We start from the raw sequence: 23,137 nt of genomic DNA, 5'->3' as shown, positions 1-23,137 counted from the left end.
CTTAAAAATTAATGTAAAACCAATATCTAGCCTAATTTAATGATTCACTTCAACATTAGCTTGCAAAACTAATGTAAAACTAATATCTAGCCTCGATTTATTGATTCACTTCAACATTAGCTGTCATCCAGTAGTCTCCTACTATCACAGACCAAAGACCCTCTGTGGGGGTCTAAAATTCTGTAACTTCTTATTGTAAATTATTGTAATGAATTGTAAATTATTATATTATAAAAATATTGTAAATTATTGTAAATGAATAAAAAAATCTCAAAACGAGTGAAACTCAACTTGAACACCCAAATCAAGCTCGAAACAAAACAAATATCACTAGAAACAGGAATTTGGGTACTGCCACCCTCTCCCACCACAAAAGTCCAAAACCCACCGCATCACTGGTGCCTTACTGAAAACTATATGTGTCTTTAACAGTCTTAGGTAGAGATAAGATAAGATATTTATTTCAAAAAAATCACTATCACAAGCCCCCAAAGGGCCGAATTCGGACTTCGGAGTCGACAATATAAATGGTTGCACTAAAACTGGCCAAAATGCAAAAGACAACAACGAAACAGGAAAATCATAATGAGCAATCATTTAACAGTCAATAATTAAAACTCTAAAAAGTCAATTAAAAAGTTAAAAAGATAAAAACTGGTCAAACTAAACTTACACAAATACGAATCAGAAAAAGAATTAGAACGGACATAAAAAAAGGAAGGGGGGAGGGGGGGATAAGCGAATATACACAAAAAAAAAGAGTGAGACATAAATGCATATAAATTAAAAGGGACACTAAGAAAGTGTCAATAATTCAACTACATTAAGTCAATAAAAGAGTTAAAAATTAAAAACTGGTCCAGAGGGGGGTGGGGGGGAGGGGAAAAAAATAAATAAATACCCCCCCCCCCCCCCCAAAAAAAAAAGAACGAAAAATAAAATATATAAAAATAAAAGGGGGAACTGAAAAAAAAGGGGGGACAAGCAAATGAGTGCAAGAACCTGGGCAGCACCATCAGCTAACAAACAAAAAAGAGGGAGAAAAAGAAACTATTGGGACATTTTATTCATTTTTTCTGTAATAAAGGGGACAAAAGTTCTTTCGTATCTCGAAGTAACGCAGCGAATGGGGGACAAAACAGGGATGGGCTCAGAAACAGCTCGAGGCGGCCATAATCTAGATGGGGAGTGACGTTTGGGGAAAATACTTGCCGTCCGAGGGTTTGTTATGGCATTTTTTGCAAAACGGAGGCACAAATTATTTCTTCGTCTCTCGAGGGTCTCTAGTTTCAAAATATTTAACAAATGCAAATATGGTATCTTGCCCTCTTTAAAAATTATTCTTAGAGCTCTCTTTTGGAAATTTTCAATTTTTTGTGTTGCTTCATTTGAGAGGCCATGGTGCCACACAGGACAAGCAAACTCTAATATGGGACGCACAAAAGAAATGTATACCTGTAGTAAATGTGATTGGGGGCAACTGAATTTATTTAAAAGTTTAAGGAGGGAAAGCGAGGAGTTTGCTTGTCGTAGGATATTATTTAAATGGGCATCCCATTTCAAATTGGAAGAAATTGTAACACCAAGGAGTTTAAGAGATGTGGCAAAGGTTTCAGGAGGAGTAGGAGCAAGAAAACGGGGAGGGGATTTATTTCACTATAATTTTATTTTTGTTTTCAATGCTGTAAGAACTGGAAAAGAAAATATTTGTAATATAATTTGTTTTCAGTGAAGCACCAACGACGCAGTAGGTTTTTGGTTTTTATTTACAGTTTAGGAAGGGGGCAGTATCAAAACTCTTGTTTGTAGTGAAACTATATTTGTCTTGAACAACTTTAGATAGAACTAATAAATTAAACTGAATATTTGATGTATAATGATATTGATTGCTGAAAGCTCATCAGTTCAAAATTTTGCTATAATTTTAATGTTTATTTTCAACATTAAGTACAAAATAAAATATTTGTGATAAAATTGGTTTTCAGTAAAGCACCAATGACGCAGTAGGTTTCAGACCCCCACAGTGAGAGAAGGAGGCAACACCGAAACTCCCGTCTGCGACCCATGTTTGTTTCAAGCTTGACCTGCATATTCAATTCAAGGTCCACTCGCTTGAAGACTCATTCACTCATCTACACTAATATTTATTGTATGTTTGTTTGCATTGATTGTTCATCCAATTTCTGTTCAATACTGTGTTTCTTTATTTGGACGTTTATTGGCAAACTGGAAAGTTGGTTGACCATTGAAATCCCAAGGAAAGTGCATTTTAAGGCCCTTTTACACCCTAAAGGATCACCTTATCTTATCCATTACAAGTTTTTTTTTAGTTTGTGTGGTTCAGAATTGATTCAGAATTGTGGTTCAGTTTGTGCTATTCAGAACTGATTCGGCGGTCTTGCCATAACTTGTACAGCTTTGATAAGAGACTCAAAAAAAGAACGGAAAACCAAAACTCAACACCAACTTTCACGGAAATCATAGAAAAAGCATTTAACTTTCGATTCATTTCAGAGATAGAGATATTCAGTGCTTTCCTTTGTTTAAAAGTAGCCTATTGTTAGCTTTTCGAACTGTTGACACATCTAAGATGGACGATCAATGTCTACCAAAATTGCTTTGGAATCTCCCTGTGGTGTTGGGAAAATTTGGTTTGAGGTTTTTAGCCGCCACTGAGACTCGTAAAATAACATTTTTGGTATTGACAGTCCTTTAAACATCAAAGTAAAACGGTGTCTCCTAAGGGCCGATTCTTTCTGTGTCTCGTTCGTAGGACATCAGTGGAAAACGCATCTTTGGTAGTTTTACACTTGAAAGATTTTAAGTGGTGGAAATATGTCTTTTGTTTTGGGATGATTTCACCTGTGAAAATATTGGTGAGGTATTGTCTAGATTTGAAAATCCAGACAGAGCACCATCTGCAGTATGAATAAAATCTCGATCGTTCTTCTTCTTGCTTGGGCTCAATATTTCGATCATGGTCGATATCTCAATCTGTGTATTGATCCAAGAGAGTTGGCTCCAAGTCACTGTGTAAACCCAGTAACTGAACCTTAGTAAAATCGAGTTCCTTTTTTATAAATGCAGCTTTAAGCAAACTTTTTAAAAATAAAAATGTCACTCTGATTTGGAGTTTATTTGCAAGGATTGAAAGGTCAGTTTTAGGCCTATTATCTTACTGGGCTAAACCCTATGCACTATCATGTCAGAGGCAGAGGTTATCTACTGGGACATTGTTGGATACAAATCTGGGAAGTTTACTGTTGTAAATGGTAAGGATTATGCCATTTTGGTAAATTTTTACCAAATTATATCAACTTACAAGCAAAGTGAATAATAATCATTATTTACCTATAATAATCATTTTTGTCAGAAATGAATTTTACCCCTACCCCTATGTATACCAATTTAGGGTATATATTTTGGTAAATATTTACCAAATCATATTATTGAGTTAGGAATAAAGTGAATACACCATTCGATGCCTTTTTTTTATGCTGATTACGAATATAATAAGCATTTCTATCGGAAATTAATTTCAGCCCCCCCCCCCATAGCCTTTAGGCTATACCTAACCCTTAATTGGCTTATATAGGGGGGGGGGCTTAAATTCATTTCTGATAGAAATGCACATTAGGGGGGGTGGGGGTGAATTTTATTTCATATGTAAATGGGAGGTAAGTTTAAACTTTACCCCCATCCCTCTAATATGCAAACATATAGGCCTACCCTAAATTGGTATATAGGGGTGGGGGTAAATTTCATTTCTGACAAAATGATTATTTTATTTGGAAAGAGCATAAAAAAAGGCATGAAGTTGTATATTCTCTTTATTTGTAAGTCAAAAATATGATTTGGTAAAAATTTACTGCCATTTTTTAAGGCTTTCTTACCCTGTGCTGTTTGTCTAGCACAGGCCTAGACTAAGAGATAATGTTTGGTAGGCTGTGACTGTATCACAGTAGCATTCTCATATCTCTCAAAGCTTATGATCTAATTTAACTAAATTTAGTCTACTTTAGTAGCTTTTGGCTGTCTTGGAAAGATGGGTCTACAGGCTAAAGTATGTCCTGGGAAGGTATTTTGAAGTACCAACCTCTACTCCTTCTCCCTCTAGAGGGTGATCTTTGATGACCTTTAAAGATCTGTATGTTACAAAAGTGAAACCTTGCAAAATAGATCTTCTGCTTAAATGAAGTAGAACAAAATTGTTTTCAGCTTCACAACTTTGCTGAATCCCAATTTATAAGGTTTTAAAGATATGCAAATACATTTCCTAAATTGGGGGAAAAAATCATAGCCTATGGCTTAAAATTCTACTCAAATAACAGGAATTGCATTTTTAGAACTAAACCTAGAGAAAAAAAAAACTGATTACTGAAAATTAAGGTAAAATGTTATTTTGTAAAGATTTCAATAGGTCATGTAGGCAAATTTCAGGACCCTCTAGAGGGAGAAGGAGTGGAGGTTTCCCAGTACATACTTTAGCCTGTAGATCCATCCCTGAAAGTTTCATTTTCCTAACCTAACCCCATTCCAAGATAGCCAGAAGTAGCCTAAGTTGAATTTTACCTTTAGTCTTAATAGCCTTGTAAAATGTTATTTTGAAAAAAAAAAATTGCTGAAATTTTGAAAAAGATCTTGAATCCCCTCAAAAATGACACCAGTGCAAAATTGATACCATTTTTGGGGGTTTCTGACTCTTAAAAATTTCTGCAAGTTTGTTTTCACAATAACATTGCACTATTAAGACTAATTAAAGAAATAATTAGGGCCTACCATTCCTGAATAAGCTACAAATTACTATTTTTCCCACTAGCTAGTTTATTGGTAAATTTGCAGTAAGCCACATAATATAGCTAAGATAAAATTGGAAACGTTATTTGATGCCTTTTTTATGCTCTTTCATTATTTAAGAATTGCTCCTAGGGCTAGTTGCATCTTGAGTCCTTAAAGGTGCCCCAAAGGTATATCATTTTTTTGGTAAATTTTTCACAAATCATATTATTGACTTACAGATACAGTAAACATACCACTTGATGCCTTTTTTTTATGCTCTTTCCAAATATTAATCAAAAAACTTTTTCCACAAATTAAGTTTTTCAAAGAAAAGTAAAGAACTCCATTAAACAAAAATGAGCAAAAATCAAATAATCTACCAAGCATGAAACTACCACAAATCAGCATTGATAAATAAATGAAACCCAAAACAAACACAAATTACAATAAACAACCAAGTCAAACTCAAAACAAGCAGAAATTAACATAAGTTGGTCTCAAAACCCCCTATGCGTTCCCAAGGCCAGATCATAATTTGCACTTTACTGAAGAAAAATATAAATGTTTTTACTTTTATAACTTTAATTAATCAAATAATATTAAGATTTTGATTACTAAATATCAGCATATGTATATGAAACTGACAATGCACATTCATTTGAATTTCTTTCAGTAAAGTGCAAATTATGATCTTGCCTTGGGAAGGCATAGGGGTTTGAGCCCAACTTATGTTAATTTCTGCTCATTTTGAGTTTGACTTGGTTATTTAATGTAATTTCTGTTTGTTTTGGGTTTCATTTATTTATTGATGCTGATTTGTGGTAGTTTCATGCTTGGTAGATTATTTTATTTTTGCTCATTTTTGTTTAATGGAGTTCTTTACTTTTCTTTGAAAACTTATTTTGTGGAAAAAGTTTTTTAAATTAATTTCTGTTTGTTTTATATTGACATAATCTTTTCAGAGAAAAAGAAAATAATACTTTAAATCTTTTCGTTTTTTTTTTTAAGATTTATAGTTTGGCCTGCTATTTGTATGCTGTAGAAAAATGTTCAGCAATTTTTAACAACATACACCCTTTTAAAAATCTGGACACAAATAGAAGTGTTTAATTTAGTTTCTTACCTCATCTAGTTGACCTGAAATGGAAAACTTGATACCATTTGCAAAAAAATTTGTTTACTTTCTTTGATAGCTTGAATACACTTACACTATTTTGATTTGGTTAAATCTTAAGAGCAGAAGCAGCCCCAAAAGTCTGAACATAAAACCCTCCGTTGTTCTTGGGATACTGCTGAGATGCCTTATTGGGAATTGCATTATCACAGTGCATTTTGATTTAATCTTATGGCAACATTTAGTTTTTAAACATAAAATCAAATGGGAGGGGATTAGTTTTCCTCCAATCACTTTCGACTATTAAAAAGGGCATCAGCCCTTTCTATTTTCAATCAAAAGAGCCCTTTTTGAAGTTCCTATGACAACTCTTTCAATACAAAGTGCCCTGGTCTAAACAACAACAACAACAAAAATAATACATTTAACCCACATTGATCTTTACTATAAAAATATCAAGTCTTCCAATCACTTTTGACTATTAAAAAGTGCACTAAGCCTTTTGATTTCCAATCAAATGAGCCCTTTTTGAGTTTCTGTGACAACACTTCCTGTAAACACCTTATATGCCCCCATGGCATAAATTGCAACTCTTACCCTAAGGGCTGTGAGGGTGGTTGTCATCCTCTAAGACCTAATTTCCAGAAATTTCAACTGTGTTAAACAAAATGGCTATCTCAAAATTTTGATTGGATTTGTATGGGAAAATGGTGGGTGTGAGAGGGGTGTTAGTCTTTCTCCAATCACTTTCAACTATAAAAAAAGGCACTAGCCCTCTCAATTTCCAATCAAATGAGTCCTTTTGAAGTTTCTACAGCAACGCTTTCAGTAAAAACCTTATATGCCCCCAGGGGATAACTTACAACCCTCGCCCTGAGGGCTGGGGGGGGGTTGTCATCCTCACAGACCTAATTTCGAGAACTTTCTACTACATTGAACAAAATGGCTACTTGAAAATTTTGATTGGATGTGTATTGGGGAATTGTGGGTGTGAGAGAGGGATTAGTTACCGTCCAATCACTTTCAACTATTAAAAAGGGCACTAGCCCTCTAAATCTCCAATTGAATGAGCCCCTTTTGAAGTTTCTACAACAACTATCATTAAAAACTTTATATACTCCCAGGACATAACTTACAACCTTCACCCTGGGGACTCTGGGTTTTTTTTTATCCTTAAATACATAATTTCCAGAACTTTCAACTGTGTTGAACAAAAGGGCTATGTCTAAACTTTGATTGAATGTGTTTGGGGAAATGGAGGGCGTAAGAGGGGGGTTAGTTACTCTCCCCTCACTTTCAACTATTGAAAAGGGCAATTTCAATTTCCAATGAAATGAGCCCCTTTTGAAATTTCTACTACAACTTTCTATATAAACCTTATATGCCCCCCAGGGAATAACTTACAACCTTTGCACTGAAAGCTCTGATGGGGTTATCATCCTAAAAGACTTAATTTCCAGAACTTTTGAATAGGTTGAACAAAATGGATATATCAAAATTTTGATTGGATGTGTTTGGAGAAATGGTGGGCATGAGAGGGGGGTTAGTTAACATTCAATCACTTTTGACTTTTAAAAGGGTAATAGCCCTTTCAATTTTCAATTGAATGAGCCCTTTGAATGTTTTTACAAAGTCGCCTTCAATAAAAACCTTGCATGCTCCCAGGGAGGAACTTAAAAATCTGGCCCTGAGGGTTGTGGGGGGATAGGTTGTCATCCTTAAGGACTTATTGTCCAAACTTGTTACGACGTTGAATGAAATGGCTATCTAAAAACTTTGATTGGATGTGTTTGGGGAAAAGGTGGGCGTGAGAGGGGGGTTAGTTACCCTCAAATTACTTTCAACTATTAAAAAGGGCACTAGCCCTTTGAATTTCCAATTGAACGAGCCCTTTTTCAAGTTTCTACAACAAACATTCAATAAAAACCTTATATACCCCCAGGGCATAACTTATAACCCCTGCCCTGAAAACTGTGGGGGGAGTGTCCTGCTCTAAGGTATAATTTCCTGAACTTTAACTGCATGGAACAAAATAGCTATTTCAAAATTTTTATTGGATATGTTTGGGGAAATGGTGGGCAAAGAAGGAGTGTTAGGTGCCTTCCAATCACTTTCGACTATTAAAAAGGGCACTAGCCATTTCAATTTCCAATTGAATGAGCCCTTTTTGAAGTTTTTATGAGGACTCGTTCAGAAAAAACCCTATATGCCCCAAAGGCATAACTTACAACCCTTGACCTGAGGGCTGTGGGGGAGTGTCCTCCTTAAAAACATAAATTCTATCCGGAAATCCACAACACTTAACAAAATGCTTGTAAAGAAATTTCTGATTTGTTGTGTTTCGGGAAGAAGTGAGGGAGAGAAGAGGGGGAGTTATCCTAAAATCAATTTTGACTATTACATAGAGCACTAGACCTTTGAATTTGAAATCAAATGAGCCCTTTTTCAAGTTTCTACAATAAAGATTTCAATAAAAATTTATATGCCCCCAGGGCATAACTTATAACCCTTGCTCTGAAGACTGTCAGGGGAATGTCCTGCTCAAAGGTATATTTCCTGAACTTTAACTGCATGGTACAAAATGGCTATTTCAAAATTTTGATTGGATGTGTTTGGGGAAATGGTGGGCGTGGAAGGGGTGTTAGTTGCCTTCCAATTACTTTTGACTATTAAAAAGGGCACAAGCCATTTCAATGTATAATTGAATGAGCCCTTTCTGAAGTTTCTACAACAACGCGTTCTATAAAAACTTTATATGCCGCCAGGGTATCACTTACAACCCTTGTCCTGAGGGCTGTGAGGGGGTTGTCATCCTCAAAGACATAATTTCCAGAACTTTCAACTACGTTGAACAAAGTAGATATCTCAAAATTTTGATTCGAGGTGTTTGGGCAAAAGGTGGGCGTGAGAGGGGGGTTAGTTACTGTCCAATCACTTTCGACTATTAACAAGAGCACCAGCCCTTTGAATTCCCAATAGAATGACCCTTTTTTGAAGTTTCTATGACAACGCCTTCTATAAAAATCTTATATGCCCCCAGGGCATAGCTTACAACCCTTGCCCCGAGGGTTGTGGGGAGTATCCTCCTCAAAAACATATTTTCTATCTGGAAATCAACTATGCTGAACAAAATGGCTATCTCACAATTTTGATTAGATATATTTGGGAGAATGATGGGCGTGGGGGTGGGGGGGATAGGTGCCCTCCAACCACTTTTGACTATTAAAAAGGGCACTAGCCCTTTGATTTCCCAACCAAATGATGCTTTTTTGAAGTTTCTACAACAACGCCTTTTACAAAAACCTTATATGCCCCCTGGGCAAAACTTAAAACCCTTGCCCTGAGGGTTGTGGGGGAGTGTCCTCCTCAAAAACATTTTCTATCTGGAAATCAACTATGCTGAACAAAATGGCTATCTCAAAATTTTGATTGGATGTGTTTCGGAGAATGATGGGCTCGGGGGGGGGGCTAGTTGCCCTCCAATCACTTTCGACTATTAAACCGGGCACTAGCCATTTGAATTTTCAATTGAATGAGCCTTTTCTGAAGTTTCTACAACAACGCCTTCTATAAAAACCTTATATGCCCCCTTTAACTTAAAACCCTGGCCCTGAGGGTTGTGAGGGCGTGTCCTCCTCAAAAAGATATTTTCTATGCAAAAATTAACTACGCTGGACAAAATGCCCATATCATAATATTGATGGACGCATGTGGAGTATGGATGGGCGTGGGGGGGGGGCTAAGTGCCCTCCATACACATTCTGCTTTCAAAAAAGGCTCTAAGTCGTGAAACTTCCAATCAATTGAGCCTTTTTTGAAGTTTCTACGACAAAACTTTCTATAAAAATCTTATATGCCCCCAGGGCATAACTTAAAACTCTTGCCCCGAGGGTTTTGAGGGAGTGTCCTCCTCAAAAAGACATTTTCCATCTGGAAATCAACTACGCTAAACAAAATGGCTATCTCCAAATTTTTATTGGATGTGTTTGGGGGAATGATGGGGGTGGGGGGGTCTAGTTGCCCTCCAATCACTTTCGACTATTAAAAAGGGCACTAGCCACTCCAATTTGCAGTCGAATAAGCCCTTTTCGAACTTTCTACGACAACTCCTTCAATACAAAGTCCCCAGGTATTGAGAAAAAAAAAAAAAAAAAAAAACAACACATTGTGCCCACATTGTTCTTTACTTAGGCAGCGCTTGTGTGCTGCCTATGATAATAATCATTTTTGTCAGAAAAGAATTTTACCTCCACCCCTAGATATACCAGTTCAGGGTATATATTTGCATTTTAGGGGGGTGGGGGTGGGTAAATTTGCAGTGGGCCATATAATTTAGCAAGGAAGAAAGTGAAGACATCATTTGATACTTTTTTTATGCTCTTTATTATTCACATAAAATATTTTTGGGGCCTCTTTAAGGGCTCAAGATGCAATTAGCCCCAGAAGCAATTCTTGAATTATGAAAGAGTATAAAAAAGGCATCAAATGACATTTTCACTTTCATCTTAGCTGAATTATATGACCTGCTTAAATTTACCAGTTTTTTAGAAATATGTTTTTGGATTATTGGTTACTATGGGCTGTCTTGACCCCTTTAAAGGCTCTATATGTAATATCCTCTAGAGTTCTACTGAATTATGAAAGAGCATAGAAAAAGACCTCAATTGATGTAATTACTTTTGTCCTGGCTAAATTATGTTGAAAATTACATATTTATGAAAGTATTTTATAATATTTTAAAGCAGTTTCCAGAATTCTATATTGTTTACTTATGGAAAGTAGAACCACTAAATATTTACCAACTACCTTAAAACTATCTTAAACACTTACTTATTTCGTTTCTAAAAGCGTATTGGGCAAATATTTATTGGTTGACCACTTCTGAAGGAAAGATGCTACACAAATAAAAGTAGGCCTATTACAATCAGATTCTGTATTTTAAGCTCTTTCCAAGTGTAATGCTCACTCTTCTGACAATGACCCACAATTACACTTTTGAATAAATAAATATTTCTTATATTGTACTTAGATTTATATTGTATAAGATTTATATTGTACTGTAGTCTAAAAATGAACAAAAGTGCATGAACCTGTCTTAATTCAGAAGCTTGTAGTGTCCTTACCTGCTCATTGGCATTCTGTACTAAATTTCAGGGTTGTAGGGCAATCAGCAATCAACAGTATTGTTTTTTAAAACTTATATAGGCTGGACAATGGAAGAAAATGTTTGAAGCCAAATTCTATTACTGTATGGTATAAATGGATGGATAAGAGAAAATAAAGAAGGTATTGGACAAACAGAGGCTCTCATTTTGCCTGAGTTGCAAGACAAAATTTTGCAAACAGACTGTATATGGTGCTTGAATGATACAGTTCCACAAATATAAATACCCAAATATTTAGCTAAAGAAATATGCTTTAAAATACTGCATCCAAAGCTAAAAAACAGGAGAAAAATAAAAAATGACAATATTTGATTTATCTATGATAAGTTTAAGCCTATTTACCCTTATCCAAGAATGTAACATATTGACATTATCTTTCATTGATGCCAAGAGTAAATATTTTGTCTTTGCAATGCTGATAGCTATAGTGTCATCAGCAAATGATGACATTGTTTCATTCTGTGGATTATTAGTCATATTACTAACACTAAAACAACAATTGTGGAAACATTTAGGCATATCATTAATGAAGAAGAGGAAAATAATTGGGCATGGAATGGTTAACTGTGTCAAAAACCTTCATTAGATCTAGAAACATTACACCAGCTGTAAATCTTTTTCTTTTGCACAGTGACCTCTCAAGCATACACGTAGTGACATGGATTGCTGCTATAATATAAATTATTGCATTTGCCATAGGCAAGAAGCCAGCATTGCAATGCTGCAAAGCCTCAATTGCTTTTCATTCACAATTTGTTGCCACAGGATCATCTTATCATACACCCCTGAAATTTCAATGTTGTAAAATTCTGCTAGCTTGGCAATTCTGGAAGTATTTTGATTCTCACTTCTTATAGACTGGCTTGTATTAGACACTAGAAAGGGGATAGTATGTTCTGGTGCATTTCAAACTTCTGGGCAAAAGTTTAGACAGTGTTTTCAAGGAAAGGAAATAATAGGGACCTCCTGAATTATTCCTCAACTGAAATGGCTGGAACATTGTGTCTCATTGTTTTCTGCCTTAATGTTTTTGGTCTCAAAACAGGGACCTCCAAGTCTTCAAGAAGCAAAGCCTCAATGACAATATTGAAGAAGTAAAGCCTCAATGACAGCTTTGTTGTCAATCCATGTTATGGTTTCATCTATAGCTGATTGTATTGAGTGAAGCAAGAGACTGCACAGAATTGTGGCAATTTGAGGCAACAAGAGGTACATTCTCTTAGGCTTTTCCTTTCTTCTGTTGTCATTTCTCTTCTTTCAATTTTTGTTGTACAAACTGCTTGGTCTTTGGAGTGTTAAATATATTTTATACCCTTTCAATGGTGCCCATACAATCTTGCACACCCTGAACAGAAAATCTGTGAGAAATACCCATATTTAATTACAGAATTTTTCAATGCACATACATGGCTTTAGAATGCTTTTCCTGCATAAGCACTCAAAATCCCTTAATATATCTGCTCATCACCCTCCTGCACCATCAAATCCTTAGCGTACCATAGATGTTTTTTTTTGTTGCTGATTGAACAAATAGAAACAACATGCAAAGAGTATTGAGAAACTAATAGGATCAATCTGGGTGTAAAATGCATTGTTTTGTTTGTTTAATTTTTTCTGAAGCTGGCATCTTTTTTTCTAGTTTTTTTTTTCAATCTACAAGTGCATAAAGATTTTCTAGAATAGTTTTACACCAATTAATTTTTTTTTGCTTGCTTGGCTCAAAACATAGTCCAAAACTCATGCCCACCCAAATTACTCCATGGCTATGGCATTTTGGTATATATGAGTTTTTTTCTGGAAAGATGTTCTTTTAACTCACTTACACCCAAATTTTCACTAATTACCCCTACAGTATTTCAGGAATGTTGAAAATAAATTTATTTCTTTATATCCATTTTTTTATTTATACAATTTTATAGGAAAATAAGGCGTTTGAAGTCTGATGCAAAAATGTAATTGACACTAATGAAAAATAAACACTTCTAATTTTCTGCATAAAATTGGACAACAGGATCATAAGTGGCAAACCCTTACTTGAAAAAATTGAACATGCTAAATCCTAGTGAAAATAAGGGGAAAGGCTTTTGGCACTACTTGACATAACATTGTCATAAACATGACAACTACAGCTGATAGTACTGGTAAAAATTGGATTGGTTAGAATTAAAAACAGGCAAATCAACATGCTAAACAGATATTGTAAACAAATTACTTCACTATACAGGGATGCCTGTTGTCAGGCAGAGTAATTGCCCCCCTAGACTTTGAAAAATACTTCTTTTGGTATTTTCATTGAGAAAATTAAAAAATATTCAAAATACCACCACCATCCCCTTCCCCTTTATAGTTCGAAAATTATCACTTGTTGCATCTTCATTAACAAAAAAGAAGAAAGTCTTTTCTACCCTACCCCTTCCTCCATTTTAGTTAATTGGTGCCCCTGCTGCTATGCAAAAATTAACTTCCCTCGTCTATTAGCAATCCATTGCTGATAGTTCATTTAGGCTTAGATAAAATGGTCATTTCCTTGTTTGTTCACAATAGTATTTCAATTTTTTTTTATTCTTTACAACTTTGTTGTTTGCACTTTTTCTTCTGTTTTTATGAGAACTAATGCATTTATTTTATATGCAATATTTTACACTGTAGGAAAAATGGTTAGTAGTACAATCCATGAGGGATCAGTAAGACCCTACAGTACATCAGATTTTTATTTGAAATTGATTTTGTAGAATCAGGACAAATATTTGAATGGACCAAAGCCGATGTCTTAAGCCATGGGCTGGAGGTGGAAGAACTGAAGAAAACATGGATGATGAAACAGTTAAAAGAAGAAATGGATAAGGCTGAAAAATATGAACCTATACCAGGTATTCCTGCATGCAGGGTCTCTCTTTTTCCATTGTGTTTTAAGGAGAAAATATACAGGAACAGAACAGGTGTGCTACCCATGCTAAAATGTGATTTTCCTTGGTTTTTAAGCTGTAAGTATGACACCACTAGACCCTTAAGGTCCAAACCAGGGTGCTGACCTCCGTTTCATGGCTCTTTATCCAGGAAGTGTAATGGGGGGGGGGGGCAAATATTCTGTTCTTTTGCATAGCCTTCCTGCTTACCTTCCCCAGATTTCTCCAGGTACCCATTTAGAACTGGGGTTGGTTTTCAAGCTGGGGAACTGTAGACTCCAGTTAAAAGTTTTAGATCATGAAAACTCAGTTGGTTATCTTAAAGTATGGGTCATCTGTTAATTCAGCCAAGTTTGGGGTAGAATTTAGGGCTTGCTGCACACATTTGCAGAAAACAGCACTGCTATGGTGTAACCTTTTTTGTTACTAAGACCTATCTAGATATTTTTATTCCTAAATACCAGTGGTCTGTAGCTCGAAAATGGTAAAGGTGCGACCTCAAAATTTTTCATGGGTATGGGAATTGTGAAGTAGGGCAGAAAAGCTCTTGTGAAATTTGTAAAATTTATATTTCCAGAATAAAATTTCCAGAACAAAAACAAAAGCCTTTTTTTTCTCATGTTGCATATGGTGTCAAAACAAAACTATCCTAGCTGGGAAAGAACACTATTTTGGAAAATTTTTGTATTGTACATTAGAATATGCAGAACATTGCATTATATCTCTGATAATCAGAGAAAAAATTCAGATCTTTTCTAGATTTCCTGGAAATTTTTTTTGAAAACTAAATCTAGAATGCTAAATTCTTGTTTTTTTTTTGTTTGCTTCCCAAAAGTTTTGATTCGATGTCTCTTGTATTTTAGTCGAGTAGTACTATAAAAGTACATAGATGCCATGAACTTTCTTGTACACAAGATTCTTACTTAATTTCCACTAGTGCTATAAGAACACAATAAGGAAATGCTGTTGTAAAATTAGAATAATAAAAAGAATATAGTCTACACATTGGGGTGTAGTTTTTATAGATACCATGTTAGACATTAAACTGACTATGGGCTTATTGTATGTGCAGAAAATTGGAACCACAAAAATTACATAATCCACCTCATATTTGGTCTTAGGAAATCCACAACTAATAAATTCCTGCATAATGAGAGTGGGCTATAAATCATAACCCAAAGAAGAAATATCACCCTCATTAAATATTTCTCAAAAATAAAAACTAATATCTAATATAAAACACACATTGAACAATTGGCTATGAAATGTATCCATCTTTAGAGGCCTTTGTCATCAATTTCAAAATTTTCAAATAAAATTCCCATTTCCTGCTGGTTACATTGCCCTTGCATTCCTGCAGGTACTCCTATAGAATTGAATACTCCCTCCGATAAAAATTAATTTTTCATATCAGGAAAAAGAGCTTACGTCCTTCCAGTATATCAAAAAAAAAATACTAAACTTGGTAAAATTGGTTTCCATGCAACTAAACCTTTGTTTAACTGAATCCTTGCGTAACTCAACCCTTGTGCAATCCAACCCTGTTTAAATTGACCCTCTTTCTACTCTACCCCTATGCAATTGAACCCATTTAGCTGAACCTCCATTTAACTGAACCTTCATGTAGCTCAACCCCTGTGCAATTCAACCCTCATGTAGCTTAACCCCCATTTAACCAAGCACTGTTTGACTAAACCCTATTCACCTTAACCATCCTCAAATTAACATTATGACTAGAAAGTGTAGCCCATATTGTTCTAAGTGACAAAAGTTTTGAATGAAATGGTCTTTATTCATGGTCTTAATTCATTTTTTGTTTGTTTTTTATGCTGCTTGAATGCCAAACTATTCCTTTCTCCCCCCCCCCCCTCCCTCATCTCTAAAACAAACAAAAAATTATCCCTCTATCTTATATATTTGAAATTAGCAAAAATTTTCATGTCCAAGGCCCGAATACGCTTGAATCTTATGGTTGCAGCAATAGCTGCAACCTAGCACAGAGAGAACCATGGCCTATAGAAGCCAAAAGCTTAAAAACACGTTTAAAAAGATTTTGTCTTAGATGAAAAATTTGCTCGTTAATGCTGATTCAGGAATGATCGCTATTATTTAGATTCATCTTAACAGTAAAATTTTCTTGCAGCAACAAATTTACATTAAATAATTTTCTAAAATATCTGGAAACACTTATAAGTCTTTTTTTCTTTTTTATTTCCCCCAGTATCAATAGTACTAATTAAGCTTATTTGAAAGAAATTTCTTATATTTATGTGCTTTTTATACTTTCTTAATACCCACACCATTATAAAATGCCTTACGGCACCAAAATGTGATTTTAGTGTCAAATCTGAAGTGTAAAGGCTTGAAACTATAAAATGTCTACCACAGAAATTTCCATAATTGGAAACACTCTCATTTACAAGTAGAAAATAAAAAAAGAGTTTAATAAAAACTACCGAGTGAAAGAAAATCATTCAGATTAGGGCCCAACTGATAGGATCTTTGGTGTCCGATATCGATATATTGGTATTGTACCAATACGATACTGGATATGATTTGCAGATAAATATCCCTCCAATAAAAAACCTTACCTAAAGTTTAAACACTTCATTCTCTGCCCATATTCATACTCAAGTATTTTCCCTGGTCTATTATACATCAAAGAACAGCCCCAATAATTCACTGTGGATTCCGAATATTGCTAGAAAGATTTATTTAGAAAAGATTTAGAGAAACAATCAAATCAAATAGTTCTAGTCCAGACAGTGATTAATAAGTCCAGTCCAGCTAGGGCAAGTTGTAATGCAGAAAGTACAACTTTTCAGCATTTTTCCCTTTCAGAGACCTTTGTCATCATAAATGTTCCCAACTGTGCCGAAAACTCTTTTGACTGGGATAGAAGAGGGCAGACAGCAGGGATACTTCTGAGCAGGTTGTGTCAGTCTCTTGAAACGACTGTTGTTATTTCGCCACCACTCTGACGGAAAGTTTTTTTTCTCTCAATGAGAGGATCACTCTTGTACCTTTCTAGTTGCTGATCAATATTATGTGCTGACTCCTCTTCCTCACTTATTGGAGTTGCTTGCATGTTATCAAACAGGCAATCAATCAAACTCGCTGTGCCTACTCTCCTTCGTTTGGGTGTTCCTTCTCTTCTGTTGCAGTGGCTCATTTTGTTTCTTACAATGGACTCTTTGTTTCTTCTTGTAGCCACCTTTTAGTGTCACTCAGTATCCTTTGATTTAGGAGTTGGTGTTTGTATGTGGGATCCAGGAGACAAGCAAGAACAACTTCTCTGCTTGTAGGTTTTGAACTCACCATAAGTTTCGAACATTGCTGCACCAGGTGTGTTTTGACACCAAACACTTGACTCACCTCTGCTGCTCTTTCCACCATGGCCAGACTTAGCTGGTGGCTTCATCCCCAAGGATCGGACAAGCAAAAATTACTGAAAAAAATCTGGTGCCATCTTCTGGATAAAAAAAAGAAAAAAAGGCCAATATCCGATAATGACACTAGCCTCCATATCAGCCCGATAATATCGGCAGGGACCTAATTAAAGTACAAAGCTAATTCGTTAATTATACATGTTATTTGTCTTTATCTCAACATCAAAAGTATGTCTTCTTTTTCTTTCTTCGTTTATCCGCCATTAGCAGGTCACAGGAACGTTGTAGGGGCCTAAAATGAGTAACAATCCAAGGTTCATGGAATTATGGTTTTATTTCCCCACCCAATAAAGCTGTGTATTAACTGGTCACTGGTTTTGATGTTATATAGCACATTCACTCGAAAGTTCAAAATAATAAGGACGAGTGATTTACTATTCAAAGCTGTTTCTAAGTATAATAATCACTACCGTCGTAATCTGCTTTTAGGACTTTAGTGCAGTTGTCATTTTTAAGCATGCAAAACTTTGGTTTCTTCCCTATGCCTCTAAGTTTTTATTTTCTTTCTTTCCTATTATATTGCATTTATAGATTAGAGAATACATCCTATTAAAATTTAAGCCCAACTAGAAAAAAAATAGATTTCTAATTTGGAGCAAAGACTTTTTTTGAGGTTCTAATCAGCCCTAGTTCAAACTTATTCTTAGGTCTTGGGTTGAGTTTGAGTCAAACGGGGCTATATTTAAAGGGGGGGGAGGTGAGTTAAATGTGGTTGAGTTAAATAGGACTCAGTTGAATGCGGGCTGATTTGCATGGGGTTAAGTATAATGTTTTTTTTTTTTTCGAACGGGTGTTGAGTTAAACGGTGGTTCAGCTAAATGGGTTCAGTTGCATGGAGTTCAGTTAAATGGTGGTTTAATTGCTCGCACACCAATAAAATTACATATAAAGAGTATTTCTCTGTTTTCCAATTGGTCAAAAAATGGTAAAAAGGTGTCATACCTCCCCTTTTAAAGGTGCGATTGGTGAGAAACTTCTTGATAGCTCGTGTTTTATGGCAGCTGAAAGAAATGCCGTAAGTATGACCCAATAATATGTTATAAATAATGTTCTGCCCAGATTCAATTTGAATAGCATTATAATTTCTTCAGATTCATTGTCTAGCCTTGAGCTCCTGGATTTGGCCACACAATAGAAGTTAGATATGGATCCTTTTCACTGTCGAACATTTGCAAATATGCTGTATAAAGATTTATCTCAGGTACATTCGTAGCTAGTCAGGTATTATCGGTAATCTTCGTGCAGATGAAATTACTAAAAAAAATAATCCTACACGTGGACGAGCTAAGTAGGAGACTCATCCTCCTAAGAGATATATTTTGATGGCAATTATCAGAGGCTTGTGTGATAAACAGAAACCCAGATTTGTTCCTGATTTGTCTCAAACTTGTGGTCTGATAATTTGCTTGTATCTTTTTTTTTTTTCCACTATTGGACTTTCTCTGAATGTTGATTAGGTTGAGTTTCTCTCTTTTAATGTCAAGGCTTCTTCTAAATCATCATTTAGTTGCCAAAATTTTCTATACCTTTTGTTGAATCTATTAAATGGTTGGGAATCTGCATTACAGATAGTTTACAGTCATATTGTTTGCGTTCAGTTTCTGACGCTAACTTTAAGCTCCAGATTAGATATTCAAAAGTCGTTGCTAAGAGGAGTAAATATATTATTTAGAGGACCAATAATATATTAATTAGAGGACCAAAATATATATTAAGAGGACCAATTCGTCTTATCTTTATCTGCTTTGTTTGAACAAAATTTTAAAAGATACCCGAGCTCTCCGCTCAGCTTATTTTCGGTACTGGAGATTTTTACTTTATTTGCCACCATGATATAATAATAGAAATGTTTTGCAGAATTTTAATGCTCCAGTTAAAACGACAAGACTGATCCTGTTACACGAGGAGTTGTCCAAATCTGCTATTTCAAAGTTCTAGCCATTCCATGGTCTTGCCCTATGTTTTTTTTCTAGTTGATTGTTTTTGTTTTGGTCTCTTTTTTTATAATTTATTCCTCCACTTTTGTCTGGTTGTTTGTAGTGGGTTAAAGATAAATTATCAAAAATAAAACCCTTCAGAATAATTTCTTAAAGTGCTTCAAACACCACAAACTACCAGCTTCAGTTAAATATCTGGGTAGTAAAACCCTCACAAAGAGTATTGAGCTTGAAATATACACCAGGATAATCCAGTGCCTGGAATTCAAGGAGCTAATACGGGACGCATAAATTGCAGGAGCCTGTAATTGTCTAACACGCAGCATTATGACGGAGTAAACGGAAGATGGTTAAATAGTCTTGACTGAAAAACCCTTAGTTCTAACAGAAGAAAAATAAGATACCAGACCAAAATCTTTCAACAGGCACTTTGGCTTTGGTGGTAGCTTTTAAACAATCAAATATCTGGTAATAACAAGAGTTTAAATCAATACTACTTACTTGAACAGGGTCAGAAGTTCTTGGCAACTGGAAATGATAAGGGCTTTTTATTGATGATAACAATACATTAAGGGTGGCACCCTTAATCAACACTTTTCCAGTTATAATTATTGTTCAACATAGACTTTCATGGAAGAGATCGAACTGTCATTAGACAGAAGACTGTCATTGGGTGTCGTTGGGCTGTCATCATCAATTTTTTATTCATCGACGTTGATAACTCAGTCGATAATTAATGCATATGACGCGGTCAAAATCAGGCATCTGTGCGTGATTTTGCCTGACCTCTATGATGACTATGCATAAACGATTGATTTTTGTCCGCGATATGATATCTAATGGAAAGCAATTTTAACAGGCGTTGATCTATTAAATGCAGCAGGATGTAGCTGTTTATATCGCTGGCTAAGATCCAGCTAAGATTCCTGAAATGGAAAATTTCCTATTTGACGTCTAGAACAACATTTTTCGATTGCAGCTAGAGAGGCGATATTGCACCGATCACAAGGAAGCAATAAATTCCTACTACCAGAATTTTACTGTTAAATTTTTATCAGTATTGGATCACTTTTGGTGTTGATGGTGGTTGTGGGTTGTAAGATTACTCCTTTTTCTGAAATCTTGCAAACTTATCCGTGCTTATAACTATTGACGATTACCTTAGTCTTGCATGTTTTTAATTATCATGAAAATTAGGCTCTTTGACGTACATTTAATTATCAAAAGTGTTAGTTTCAGAGTTCAGGTTGCTCTCCTGAAGGTTGCTCCTTACATACAGTTTGTTTCCTCAATCTGATTGACTAAAAACTAGGGGGTTCAAGCTGAAGTGTCAACATATTATTGGTACTAATTGTACTCTCGATAAGTCATAAGCCAAACTTTAGTGAAAAGAGCCACGCGTTTAGGGGGTTGGTCGCACCTGGTATTTGTGGTAATCTTTATTCATTTCAAGTTTTAATATAGATCTATACTTTGATAATTTGGAAAGCTGTCTTTCATTTTAAAGATCATATCAAGAGTTATGCCAAAACTAAGGGATCTGCTGCCTGCCTCAGCGTCCCATCTTTGCTCTAAAGCTTAACTTTTGCTTAATAATGGTTCAGAATCTGCCCTGAAAGAGCAGTGTCAATTTACTTTTCGTTTGTTATTTTTTGTTGTGTTTTTTTTTTGGGGGGGGGGGGAGAGGGCTCATAAAGGATTTTTCATTCTGTGATGTCTGTATTTCTCAACAGGGGCGAATTGATTGGACAAAATATTCCTATCAAGGGGTTTCCCCCTTTCTGCCTTGGTGCTGATAAGCATATGAATTTGATCTTTTGTTGCAAACTAACAATATTTCTACAGCAACTTGTAGAACAATTAATAATATTATATCTGTTTTTTGTATAATTTCAGTTTGTTTTGTGCAAATTGTCTGTATGTAGGTTAGGAACAATTACAGCACCATGTGGCCGAATAGTATTGAAAATCGGAAGCTCGACCGGTTGGTATATAGATTTCCAATAGTTCTAAACCAGTTGAAACTTGAAAACTCCCATAAAAAGTTCTTGGAAATACTGAATTTAATCGTATAATTTTTATCAGTATTTCTCCATTTTTGTCAGTCTTCTAAAACTATGCAAGTTTTCTCATGCTGGTTACTTTTGGCATGTGTCTAAAACATATAACTTGAAACTTAGTGGATTTTATGTGTTCATAATCACCATTATTTCGTTTTTGCAGATTTGTTTACCATTGCCTTTAGTCGATTGCTAGGGATTGCTCTTAAGTCGGAGTTGGTTACTAGGAATTGTTTGATGTAGTTTGAGCTGCCCAAAAGTCAAAATTAGAATTGAAAGCGTGTTTTAAATTGGTTTTTATTTCACTTGAATGAGTTGCCTCTTTTCGTCTCTCTTTGTTTATCAGTCCTGGTTGAACTTTCCTGAAGTAAGGATGCTAGGACTGGTTAAAAAAATTGGTTTAATGGTCGTGGTTGAATGTAAGTTTCTTTTATATTTTCATTTGCTGTTTTGCTGAAGATGGCCCTTAGACATAAGGTTGAAATATTCATTTAGGTTTAAAGTTCCCCTGTCTTAAGAAAAAATTCCCTGTTGTTCTACTTGTTGTCTGTGTTTGTAGACTCATATAAATCTACTTTACAGTTGGTGAACATTTATTGTTTCTTTTCTTTCAGTTGAAGTGTGGTCACTGAAAAAGAATAGAAGCCTACAACAAATAAAGAATGATTACATGGCAGTCCTTATACTTTTAAAGCTTTCATTAAAGCACATCAATTCTCGGGTTAAAAATGGATTGGTATCTCAAGAGATGGTTGTTCGTGGTTTCAACCTTGGCAGCAAACCCGCTGAAAAGATATCGGCTAAATACAGTTCGTTGACGAAGGCCTATCGAATACTAAAAGAAAAACTGAAGCGGAATGAAAAACATTTTTCCGACTTGCCAATTTATTTCCCACTATTGGAAGAGATGAAAGGAACTGGTGATGACGATACCCCTAGTGATGGATATGTATCTGATACTCTTGAAGTGACTGCTGACCCGAATACAGATGAGCAAGTTCTCGAGGAATGTAAAATTATACTCGATGGGTACATTCCTGTTGATGGTAAAGCTTTATCTCTTTAATGCTATTCTTTAATTGCGTCTGCTTTTTTGCTGGGCAAGGTTCGCCCAAATGTTCCAATGAGTTTTTTTAAGTGTTTGGGGGATGTAGGTGGAAAATAAATGTGATTAACGCAACATTTCTCAGAATTTTGATGCACGCAAGGATGATTTCTCAGGAGGGGGGGGGGGGTGATACTGAAAAATTTCAGCGTTTTAGGTAATGATAGTCCGATTGGCTTTCATGTTTTCATGCTTTCATGAACATATTTTCTGCTCCCAACCGCTCAGTATACCATCCACACTCTTTCTGCAGATATGCTGTTCACATAATTACCAGCAAGGAAATCTCTCATTCAGTTGTGGTTCTTGGCCAGGGCGGGGGAGAGGGCAGCTGCCACCCTCCCCCCAGTGTCTTTTACATCTAGCATTAAATTCCTTTTATTTTCACTCGTATGGTATATCTCCCCCCCCCGCCCTTTATTATGAGTCTTAAAATCGCTACTGCTTTTATGTATAATTGCCAAAGAAAATGGGGTATTATCCTTGCTGTTTTCCCCATTCTAAGGAATGCTTGTTCCATTTGAACCATTCAGAGGCCATTTCTATGTAGTCTACTTCCTATATATTGTGAAACTTTTTGTGCCACTTTGTAGACCAGTTACTTGAAGGATTTTTTCTAAAA

The 23,137-nt window shown here is 35.5% G+C and overlaps 1 protein-coding gene across 5 annotated transcripts in view; it reads left to right on the top strand.

Annotated features, from left to right (window-relative positions):
* The first annotated feature begins 2,886 nt into the window (after positions 1 to 2,886).
* The window catches only part of LOC148949559 (uncharacterized), a 39,363-nt gene continuing 19,112 nt past the window's right edge, over positions 2,887 to 23,137 (top strand). For 4 of the 5 annotated variants that reach the window (XR_016142145.1, XR_016142146.1, XR_016142147.1 and 1 more), the window contains exons 1-3: positions 2,889 to 3,272; positions 13,791 to 13,928; positions 22,025 to 22,456. Coding sequence is in view for 2 of the 5 variants with exons in the window: in XM_089093588.1 (XP_088949714.1) it covers positions 3,203 to 3,272; positions 13,791 to 13,928; positions 22,025 to 22,456 (640 nt within the window). In the remaining 3 variants the exon portion in view is untranslated. Of the gene's footprint in view, positions 3,273 to 13,790; positions 13,929 to 22,024; positions 22,457 to 23,137 lie in introns of all 5 variants that reach the window. The other variant, XM_089093589.1, reaches the window with a different exon arrangement.

Source organism: Artemia sp. Qi Xiang Cuo, chromosome 8 (genome assembly GCF_049724085.1).
Source record: "Artemia sp. Qi Xiang Cuo chromosome 8, ASM4972408v1, whole genome shotgun sequence".
NCBI classification, from domain to species: Eukaryota; Metazoa; Arthropoda; class Branchiopoda; order Anostraca; family Artemiidae; genus Artemia; species Artemia sp. Qi Xiang Cuo.
Note: the sequence above shows the minus strand (reverse complement) of the source record. Positions and strands in the feature narration are given on the sequence as shown.